This window comes from Glycine max, chromosome 6 (genome assembly GCF_000004515.6).
Source record: "Glycine max cultivar Williams 82 chromosome 6, Glycine_max_v4.0, whole genome shotgun sequence".
Classification (NCBI taxonomy): Eukaryota; Viridiplantae; Streptophyta; class Magnoliopsida; order Fabales; family Fabaceae; genus Glycine; species Glycine max.
Window position 1 is genome coordinate 41,612,786 of NC_038242.2, and position 11,910 is coordinate 41,624,695.

General features: G+C 31.5%; 1 protein-coding gene and 1 pseudogene across 1 annotated transcript; one reads left to right on the plus strand and one right to left on the minus strand.

Annotated features, from left to right (window-relative positions):
• The first annotated feature begins 1,919 nt into the window (after nucleotides 1-1,919).
• Nucleotides 1,920-3,319, plus strand: LOC100808820 (phytohormone-binding protein CSBP). Its single transcript, XM_003527220.5, has 2 exons — nucleotides 1,920-2,212; nucleotides 2,819-3,319. The coding sequence occupies exons 1-2, from the start codon at nucleotides 2,032-2,034 to the stop codon at nucleotides 3,100-3,102; spliced, it is 465 nt and encodes a 154-aa protein (XP_003527268.1). The 5' UTR covers nucleotides 1,920-2,031; the 3' UTR covers nucleotides 3,103-3,319.
• Nucleotides 3,320-3,451: 132 nt separating this feature from the next.
• LOC100815069 (uncharacterized) lies at nucleotides 3,452-4,660 on the minus strand (annotated as a pseudogene).
• Nucleotides 4,661-11,910: the final 7,250 nt, after the last annotated feature.

Genomic DNA, 11,910 nt, shown 5'->3' on the forward strand with positions numbered 1-11,910 from the left:
ACCATTTTATATAATGACGCAATTATCTTTATTTATATTATAATCTTTTTTATCGAGAGCATTTATGTTATATATATATATATATATATATATATATATATATATATATATTACTTTTTACATAGTAAATAAGTGAATAAAAATTATATTTCTTTCCTTTCACTTTTTTGGTTGAGAAACCTAAACATTTCCCTTGTCATTTGTGGTGAGCAGTTTAGTATCGACTTAAAGTTTGAACTTTTTCTAGTATATCTGCAACAAAAATAATATGAGATTTTGGTACCCAAATAATTTTGTGTCCAATAGAATTAGTACCTTTAACATTGTTTTTTTAAGGGTGCATTTTAATTTGGAATATCTAGACTTAACAGACAAGTCACACTAGTCTATAGCAGATTGTGACTTGGAGGATGCTGCCTTTCCTAAGCCTAAGCCAAACTTGCCAAACTTATCATGGGATGATGGAATTTTAAAAACATAGTTAGAGTGTTTGAACTTTCATTGAACTTCCTGAAGTCTTTTGTAAGATATGCTACCTCCTTTCTTAGTCTTTTAATTGTGGATAATTCGTCTGTCTTATTAGCTTGGCTTAGACTCTCTTTCAGAGTCTGAATTTTCTTTTTTAGAACTTTATTTGATTTCTTCAGTTTAATATTTTGACAAATAGATATTTTATATTTTTTTATACTTTTTGCACTAAAAATAAATAATGTGAGAGTTCTGAAGAAGAACATCATAAAACATATCCTTTTCATTATCTAATAAAGCAAGCAGTGAAAGAAATTTTAAATTCAGAACAAGTTTTTATCTCAACTTTATTATCCATGTCAGCCATTGTAAAAATATTGGCTTGCTCATCATCAGAAAAGAACTTCCATTGAGTTGGAGTAGATCTATCTTAGTCATAGTGTATCTTTTGATGTTGTTTGATAGTTTCAAAACTTGAAGTTTATTTTTTTTTTCATAGGATTCAATATATCTTAAAAGATTTTTTTTGAAAAATAAATCTTTGATATAAAGAAATAAATAAAATTTTAAATGTCATCCTTTAATGTCCTTTAATATTGTATACTTAAACTTGCATTCTTTTAATATTTTAAACATAAAATTACAAAAAATATTTGATATCGCATAAGAGATAACTTTTTAATTTTTGTATTTATTTATATATAATCAAAATAATTAAGAACTCTAATTTATTTTAAGACTCAAATATTTTTTGACTCAATATACATTAATTATGATATAATTTAAAACTTGATTATACTTAAATTTTTTTATTTCTCTTATGTGTTATGTATGAATTAAATCCAATTTTTTCTCCATATAAGTTTAGTATGTGTTAATTTAATTTTATTTTATAAACAAAAGTAGGTGAGTTATCTTCAAGGTTCACCGAGACTGAACAAACCTCACAACTCAAGTATTTATAAAAAGTATTTACAAATTACTTTTAACGAGATCCTCATATTAATAATATCAACAGTGAAATTTAAATCCATATCTATTCTTGTGATTTGCCCATTAACTCAACCACAAACACATTTAATTGGATACCGAACCATATTTAAGTCTATATTCGTACACACAGATATGTTAATTTAATTTGGCTTGACAAAACATATTTCTTTTTTATATAAACTTCACAAAACATATTTAACTCTATATTCGTACATACATATATTAATTTGAGTGGTCAAATATGGTTGGCAGCTACTATATATCAGAACCGACACTATTACGTGTAGGGGGTATCTTATACTTTATTATTCTAATAATATTATTTTTACGTTCACTATTCACCGACAATATTTTCTTTACGGCATCAAATCCTGATAATGTATTTCCAAATCAAACTTACTATATACATTTTGTGTAAATTTAATATACACAAGAACCTATCCTTCACTTAAAGACAAAAGCATATTTCATGCACTTTTGTCCATGAGATGGTAAAGATGCTCTCCTTTATAATACTATATATACACATATCAATACATGCCCCTGTGTGAAAGCACGTAGATTAGAGCCATGATAAAGGAATTCAACACCCAAACCGAGGTTAGTGTGAGATTGGAAGCCCTCTGGGCAGTTCTGTCCAAGGATTTCGTCACCGTAGCTCCAAAGGTACTCCCCAATATTGTGAAGGATGTGCAAGTGATTGAAGGTGATGGAGGGGTTGGTACAATCCTCATCTTTAATTTTTTGTCTGGTGAGTGTTTTTATTATATTTTTTAAGAGTTTAATCTGTGCTATTATCAAAAGTTGTTGGTGTAGTGGTTGATACTTGAACCTTTTAATCAAGGTCCAAGATTCCATTCTTGTTTGGAAAATAAAATTGTAATTAAGAAATATCACTGACTTGAAAATAGATGGAGCCTATATAGAAAGAAGATTAGTTAAGTATTAAATAAAAGTCTTAAATACTTATGGGTTACAACAAAAGAATCTACCATTCAATATAATTTTTTATATTGTTAATTAGTCAATCAAATTATAGGCAATATAATTTTCAAAATAATTATTATAAAAAACAATAAATTTATAGTACATAAAAATTCATGATTTTCCATTAAAAAAATAATTCATGATTTATAATTAGATATTAATATAAAAATACTTTACATGTTCATAACATAAACTATTCAATCTATTTACAATTATATTAATTTTTGTTATATATATATATATATATATATATCTATATATATATATATATATATATATATATATATATATATATATATCATATACAAGCTTCTTGTTTTGTTTAATAATCTAATCATTCTTTTCTTACTTTTTGGGAAATTAATCTTAGATGTGTCCCCAAGTTACCAAAGGGAGAAGATCACAGAGTTTGATGAAATTTCACATGAAATTGGGCTGCAAGTGATTGAAGGAGGTTATCTGAGTCAAGGATTGTCATACTACAAGACAACTTTTCAGTTATCTGCAATAGGAGAGGATAAGACTTTGGTCAACGTGAAAATTTCTTATGACCATGAATCCGAGATAGAAGAAAGGGTCAAACCTACGAAGACATCAGAGTCAACTTTATTATATCTTAGGCGTCTAGAAACATATCTGTCCAATGGCGCTTGAAGAAAAATGTAGTATTTATAAAAATAGTATATTATATATGTTTTATTTTATATTTTAAATAGAATAATGTATGGATGCTTTTACTATTTCCCAATAAATATTTAGAAATAAAAATAAATATACTATTATCCTAAACCCAACATCTCCTAATATTGTAATATCAATTATGTGGCGCTAGTTGTTCTATCTTTTATGTATCAAAAAAGTTGTTGATCTATCTTTTTTTGGTACTTGATTATCTTTGGCTTTGAAGAATGTTTTACTATTTTCAGACCGTAAATAACATTAACGTTGATTGGTTTTCTGAATCATAATTTGAACTACCTTCAATGCACAATTTCGAATTTCAATACATAAAATAAAGAAAAAAAATTAATATATGTTGCGCTTTGGTACTTGATCTATCTTCGGCTTTGAAGAATGTTTTGCTCTCAAAGCAACAATTGGGAGTGTGTTTAAAGAATTTGGATAAAAATTGGGAATAGTTTTAAGAATTTGTTGTTTTAAAAATAAAAATACCTTTTTTTTTTAGTTTTAAGCTTTTAGTTGATATTCAAACATTAACGAACTTATGGTAACCAATTGAGAAAAATTGTTTTATTATTTTTTTTTTTTACTTTAAAACCTATTTGGAATGTATGAAGTGGTGTGGTGAAAGTAATGAGACACTGAAATGAAGGGAGAGTTGAAAGGTTTGATTATTTGGTACATATGAAAGTGAGCTAAAAGTGGATACAAATGTGTAGGCCCCATTAATAAACTCTCCTAAAAAAATGAGGTGAAAAAAGACAATGTAATGTACAATAAAAAGTAAAAAAAAAAAATGAGGTTTCAAACACTCACCTCAACATTAGGTTATTAATTTTTTTAACAACACAATAACACAATCAATAACATTTCTCATTTCTTGCAAACGATTCCCAAGCCATAAGAAAACTTGGAGCAATCAAGGGTCCGCATTAACTCTGCAGTCACTTTAGTGACCTCATTCTGATGTGAATTTTGCTGCGAGAAGACATAAGCACAATTTGGAGAAAGCAAAGTGGTGGTTCTGTACTTGTCCTCTATTCCAACAACAGGCATTGTCACACTAGCCTTTGCAGGGTTCTCAAAATCTTCCCTATAAGTCCTCCCAAGCACTCCATCAACCATAGGTGACAATCCAAAGAACCTGAATTGAACTTCCAAATGAGCAAAACAATCATCATTAGGTACTTGGTAGTTATGAATTGTGTCATCTTCTTTTGTCACTGGCACCACATTCACCAAGATTTTAGCAACATCCTCTAGTGTGACTATGACATTGTTTCTAGCATCTACTCTTTCCAATTTCACATTTTTTTGTGGAGAGTGCTAAGTGGAGAGAGTGCACCCTCAGGGAGAACAAGAGGTTGTCATTGTATGTGAATTTGAGATGGTCCACATTTTCACTCCATTGGGGTGTTTTGAGGGCTTCAAGTGAGAAGGTTTTGGAGTTGAAGAGGATTCCAAGGGCTTGAATCCATGTGTAGTCTCTGCCTCTACCTTCTGGCCTGTGTCCAATGAAGCAACCATTGATTTGAAGGGTTCATTGCTCTTTTCATGGAAGTAGAATGTTAGACAAGTGGCCTCAGATATCTTAAGAAGGGGGGTTGAATTAAGATATTGCAAACTATTTTCCCAATTAAAAATCTATTTCGATTTCAATGCAAGTTACAAGTTCCCTTAAAATGAACTCTTAAATAATGATTCAAATAGAACAATCTGAATATAAATGTAAATCAATAATAAATAAAAGAGTTTAAGGGGAGAGAAAGTGCAAACTCAGATTTATACTGGTTCGGCCACACCCTTGTGCCTACGTCCAGTCCCCAAGCAACCCGCTTGAGAGTTTCACTATCTTGTAAAATCCCTTTACAAGTTCGGAACACACAAGGACAATCCTTCCTTTGTGTTCAGATTTCTTTACAACAAGAGACCCTCGGTCTCTCAATCCCCTTTGAGAATTTAGAAAGAAGAGAAGAATAAATCTCTCTTGAAAGAGATAGATTGTACAATCTGAGCACTCAATTAATTCCTTATTGAATTGCAAGTGTATTGGCTAAGGAATTCTTATGAGGATAAAATGTTTTTGCTCTTTGAGAGAATAAGACTTTTTGTTATGAAAAACTCTGAGCAAATTCGTGTTTCAAGTCACATATAAATAGACCTTTGGTGGCCATGTAAAAACCATTTGAAAAGATGTGACTCTTAGAAATAATTTTATGAAAATCTCCTCTGGTGATCGATTACAGGATTTGTGTAATCGGTTACAGGTTTTAAAATTTGAATTAAAACGTTTATTAACTACTGGTAATCGATTACCAATATTGTGTAATCGATTACATAGTCTAAAATTTGAATTCAAATTTTAATAGCTGTTGTAAACCATTTTTGGCCACTGGTAGTCGATTACATTCTTTGGTAATCGATCACCAGAGAGTAAATCTCTTGAAAAAGACTTTTTAACTTAAATTTCTTGGCCAAACCTTTTGCTATTTCAATTAGGAATTCCCTTCCTAAAATACTAGTGATCTTCTTGATGTTGTATCTTGTATTCTTGAATCATTGTCTTGAATTAAACTTGAGAAGTGCATTTTCATCAAATCATCACGATCATCATCAAAACATCAAAGACAAAGGCTTTGCTTCTACAATCTCCCCCTTTTTGATGATGACAATTTAATTCCTGAAATCAAGATACAAGTAATGTATATGCATGATATATTGCGTTCACTCCCCCTATGTTTTGGAATTGATGATCACTTGATTTCTAAGCTTTTTCTAAGCTTCTATACCACCCCATTTCTCTCCCCCTTTGGCAACATCAAAAAGCCAAAGTTTGTGGGAATCAATAATAGATAATATAATGAAGTGGACAAAGATCAATCATAAGTCATAACCAAACATAAGCAAATCATAAATAAGTCATAACCAAAATATAATCCAAACAATCATAATTCAAAACCATATAAAATCTAATCATAAAAGACTAAAGTCCAAATACCAAAAGATAAATAAAGTGCAGAAAATGATAACCTAAATATCATAGCCAAAATACACGGCTTATAAGAAAAAGAAAATTATAAACTAAACTCTAAAAAGGTGGAGGTGGTGGTGGAAGATCGAAGCTCTGACGAAGATAACCCACATCTTCTTCAAGCTGTGTGAGACGGATATCCATTCCGGCAAAGCGATTATCCAAAGAATCAAAACGTTCACCAACATAAGAACGAAGACCCCGTAACTCGGAAAGAACTTTAGTCATGAGGGCTGAATCATCTCGTTGAGAAGAAGGAGAAGGAGTACGCTCATCTTATGGAGGAAGTGCATCTTTCTTCAGCCATTGACCATTACGATCCTTAAGGTATCCAAATGAAGTGACTGCACCAGCACCTATAGCAAAGGAACGCTTGACTTAAACAAAAGGTTCATCATCAAGCGGAATTTGAAAATGACGGAGAAACAGAGTGACCAATTGAGGGTAAGGAAGAGGTGCATTGGCCCGTAATGCCTTATGCATTCGGTACTGAACCAAGTGAGCCCAGTCGATCTGATGATCGGTAAGGAAAACCCACATCAAGATCAAGTCCTCCTCAGAGGCTTGATCCAAATTTGAAGACCGGGGAAGCAAAATTCTAACAATAATATAGTGCATGATTCGATTATCAAATGTCAATGATCCGGCCAGCAATCTACCGGTCATTTCAGCCTGGTAATTACAAACCATACGGTGAGCATCATGACTAGAATAATCAAATTTCCAGTCATCAACAATGGTGCCCTCAAAAGGTGCACCTTGACTGGGTAATTTTGTCAAAGAAAAGAACAAAGATTGATCAATGATCATGGAAATACCATGCACCTCAGAAGAAATAATGTCATCCTGAATTTTTAAATTGCTGTAAAAGACTTTGACAAGTTCAGGATAGTAAGGCAATTTTAAAGACATGAAATCAACCAAGCCAGAGTTTTGAAACACTTGATAACAGTCAAATGTCTCATCATTGAAGAAATCTATGTCTAGGTACTTAGGCTATAAAATGATCCTAGAAGAAAATTGAGAAAGGTACCGTAGACGTTGATCATCTGAAGAAAATAGAGAAGATGATCTTGGAGATGATAAGAAAGGATGGATAGGTGCTGTGGGTGCTTTAGATGGTCCGTGGCGGCGATGGCCAACAGCAGCGGTGGTGGAGGATGATCCCTTTCACTTCTTCGATGATTCTGCCATTTGATGATGTTTTAGTGAATTTCAATTGGTGGAATCGAAAAAGGAGTGAAAATGAGGAAGATTGGGCTTTACGGGACGTGTTTTGGTGAAGAATTGAGGAAGATATGAGGATTTGAAGATTAGGGATGAAGGAGGCACGAGGAAGAGAGTGTGGCTGCGCAACGTGACTGGTTTCGTAGATATTTATAGAGGAGGATGAGATGTAATCGATTACAAGGTGTGGTAATCGATTACAGGAGTAGTAAGCCTTCTGGTAATCAATTACAGGTTGTTGTAATCGATTACAGGCTGTTTGTTCTTGTGTAATCGATTACACAGAATGGTAATCAATTACCAGAGCATTAACTAGGCTAGTTTTTCTAAAAATTACCTATGTCTATGCTAAATACATCTAACACTATTAATCATCACTACTAAATGTATTTAATTCAATCATTCAAACATCAAACACACAATAATGCATCAACCTATCATAATAACAAGAATTTAAACAAAATCAAGCAAAGTAACATACTTAACACAAACAATCAATCACCTTAAAAAATAGATAATTCAATCAATCAATCCTTATTTATCTAAATCACTAACATCTAAGAGGCCTAATTCCCTTCTAATAGAGAAGAATGTTTCTTTGGGGAGAGGTTTTGTGAAGATATCAGCAAGTTGATTCTTTGTATCAACAAACTCTAACACACAATCTCCCTTTAGAACATGATCTCTTAGAAAATGGTGCCTAATTTCTATATGTTTAGTTCTAGAATATTGAACTAGATTTTTGGAAAGATTAATTGCGCTTGTATTATCACACTTAATAGGTATATGGTCAAGAAGGATTCCATAGTCAGAAAGTTGTTGCTTCATCCATAAGATTTATGCACAACAACTGCCGGCAGAAATATATTTCGCTTCTGCAGTGGATAAAGCAACAATATTTTGTTTCTTACTATGCCAAGAAACTAGAGCAGATCCAATGAACTGACAAGTTCCACTTGTGCTCTTTCTATCTGTTTTAGAACTGGCAAAGTCTGAATCAGAATATCCAATTAAGGTGCATGTGGAATTTCTAGGATACCATAAACCTATATTTATAGTGCCTACTAAATATCTTATGATTCTTTCAACAACACTAAGATGTGATTGCTTAGGATTTGATTGAAATCTAGCACACATACACACACTAAACATTATATCAGGTCTGCTAGCAGATAAATAAAGAAGTGATCCGATCATACCTCATTATTGCATAACATCTATTGACTGACCGGTTTCATCTTTATCTAAATAGCAAGCAGTGCTCATTGGTGTAGCCATATGCTTAGCATTTTCCATGCCGAATTTGTGGATTAACTCTTTGCAGTACTTGGATTGATTGACAAAGATACCATCCTTGGTTTGTTTAATTTGCAATCCAAGAAAGAAATTAAGTTCTCCCATCATTGACATTTCAAACTCACTTTGCATGTCATGAGAGAATTCCTTGCACAATAATTCATTAGTGGATCCAAAAATAATATCATCAACATAGATTTGAACTAATAAAATATCATTTGATTTTCTCTTTATGAAAAGAGTAGTATCTACTTTTCCTCTAGAGAAGTCCTTTTCTAAAAGGAACTTACTTAGACGCTCGTACCAAGTCCTAGGGGCTTGTTTCAAGCCATATAAAGCCTTTTTCAATTTATAGACATGATTTGGCTTATCCAACATTTCAAAACCTGGTGGTTGTTCAACATATACTTCTTCTTGAATTAAGCCATTTAGAAAAGCACTTTTAACATCCATTTGATAAAGCTTAAAATTCATTATGGATGCATACACTAAGAGCATTGTAATGGCTTCTAATCTAGCAACTGAAGCATATGTTTCTTCATAATCTATACATTCTTCTTGATTATATCCTTTTGCAAATAATCTAGCCTTATTTCTAATGATTATGCCATGTTCATCTAACTTATTCCTAAATACCCATTTTGTTCCTATGATGGGATAGTTTTTAGGTTTCTCAACAAGTTCCCACACATTGTTTCTTTCAAACTGATTTAGTTCTTCTTGCATAGCAATTATCCAATTATCATCTATTATGGCTTCTTTTGTATTTTTAGGTTCAATCATAGATACAAAAGCCATATTATTGCATAACTCTTTAAGAGAATGTCTAGTTGTTACCCCTTTTGAGATATCACCAATAATGTTGTCAATGAGATAATCTTTTGAGGCTTTCCATTCTTTTGGAAGTTCATCATTTGATTTGGCTTCTTCTGGAGGATCTTCATTGCTTCCTTTCCCTTTTCCTTTAGAATCTTGTCCATGAATATGGATTTGTTCTAAAGATTCTGCAATATCATCTAGTATATTCTTTCTTGACAAAATAACATTAGATTCATCAAAAGAAACATGAATGGATTCTTCAATACTCATAGTTCTTTTGTTATATATTCTGTATGCTTTACTTTGCAATGAATATCCATGAAAAATGCCTTCATTAGATTTTGCATAAAATTTTCCTAGATTTTCTTTACCATTATTAAGCACAAAACATTTGCAACCAAAAACATGAAGATGTGAAATGTTAGGTTTTCTACCATTATATAACTCATATGGAGTTTTCTTTAAAATGGGTCTTATTAAGGCCATATTCATGATGTAACATGCAATATTGACGGCTTCAACCCAATAATATTTTGGAAGAGAAGTATCATTTAATAAAGTTCTAGCAATTTCTTCTAATGACCTATTTTTCCTCTTAACAACTCCATTTTGTTGAGGGGTTCTAGGTGCAGAAAAATTATGCTCAATACCATGTTCATTACAAAATAATTCAAAATCTTTGTTTTCAAATTCACCCCATGATCACTTCTAATAGATGCAATCTTAAGATTTTTCTTGTTTTGTATAACTTTAGCAAGTTTCCTAAATGGTTGGAATGCATCACTTTTATGAGTAATGAATAATGTCCATGTATATTTAGAGAAATCATCAACTATGACAAGAGCATAGTAATTTCCTCCAAAACTCATAGTTCTAGATGGACCAAATAAATCCATTGTAATAATTGTAAGGGTTGAGTAGTTGAAACAATATTTTTGGGTTTGAATGAGACTCTAGTTTGTTTTCCCTTTTGACATGCATCACATAGTCTATCTTTTTCAAATTTTAATTTTGGCAAACCAACTACTAAATCTTTTGAAATTAATTTGTTTAAGTGATCCATGTTTATGTGAGCAATTCTTTTATGCCATAACCATGGATCACCATCTTTTCTAAGAAAATAATGATTGTTATCTAGTTTTAGGCTTAAGTCTATCATATATACATTGTTGACTCTATATCCTACATGCTTTATATTAGTGTCATGCTTATGTTCTATAAGACATTTTTGAGAATCAAATGATACTAGATAGCCTTTGTCACATAATTGACTAACACTAAGTAGGTCGTGCTTAAGACCTTCAACAAGTAGAACATTTTCAATGAAGTTTGAAGAATCTGTACCTATTTTACCAACTTCAAGGATTCTACCTTTGTTGTTCTCACCATAAGTTACATGCCCGCTTTTCTTGGGAGAGATATGTATAAACTTTGATGCATCTCCAGTCATATGTTTTGAACATCCGCTATCTATGTATCATTCCTTCCTCAAAGACACCTACATGATCAAGTTTTTGACTTAGGTACCCAAACTTTATTGGGTCCTTGTGTGTTAGTGTAGACTGAAGATTCTTTTGGGACCCATATCATTTTAATGTTGTTGTAGTTTTTCTTAAGATAACATGTAGATGTGCCATGCCCTTTTCTTCCACAATAAAAACAAGTGATAAAACTAGAATTATATTTTTGTGTGGAAGCAAAGAAGTTTTTGTGAAATTTTTGTTGTTTTTTAGGTTTATATCCTATTCCAGCCTTATTAGAAACACATCTTTGTTTTCCTAATATGACATCTAAGTTATTTTTACTCAGAAAATTTTGCAAGTGAGTTTTTCAAATCTTTAATTTCTTTTTCATATTTGCTACAACAATTACAAGGATAAGATATTTTCTTGTCAGAAATAGTAAGGATGTAAACTTTTTCATTTGATTTAGAAATTGAAATTTCAGTTTTAAGATGATCTAATTCTTTATTTAATTTTGAAATTTCCTTTTCTAAATCTGAAATTGTTTTCTTAGAAGATGAAACTAACTTTGCAAGTTTGATTGATTCTTTATGCAAATCAGCAAATGCATCTTGTAATTCATCAAAATAAATGGATAAGTTATTTGAAGATGTTACCTCTTCATCGCTTTCGTAACCTTTAGCCATTAGACAGAGGTTTATCTCTTCATTTTCTGAATCTTCAGAAGATTCCATATCATTGTCATCCCATGTGATGTAAGCTTTCTTCATTTTCTTTTCACTAAAATTTTTCTTTTCAGATTTCTCCATCTTTTTCTTGAAGATAGGACAATCAACCCTCAGATGTCCAGGTTGATTGCATTCAAAGCATTTTGGAGTAGAAGATGAAACTTCTGTCCTTCTTTTAGATTTAAAATTTGGTCGCCTTTGACTTCCTCTGACTTTC

Bases quoted from the DNA above. Each gene is read 5' to 3' on its own strand.
- LOC100808820 (XM_003527220.5), top strand. From the start codon at position 2,032: ATGATAAAGGAATTCAACACCCAAACCGAGGTTAGTGTGAGATTGGAA. The intron at 2,213-2,818 runs GTGAGTGTTTTT...AATTAATCTTAG, and splicing joins CATCTTTAATTTTTTGTCTG to ATGTGTCCCCAAGTTACCAA.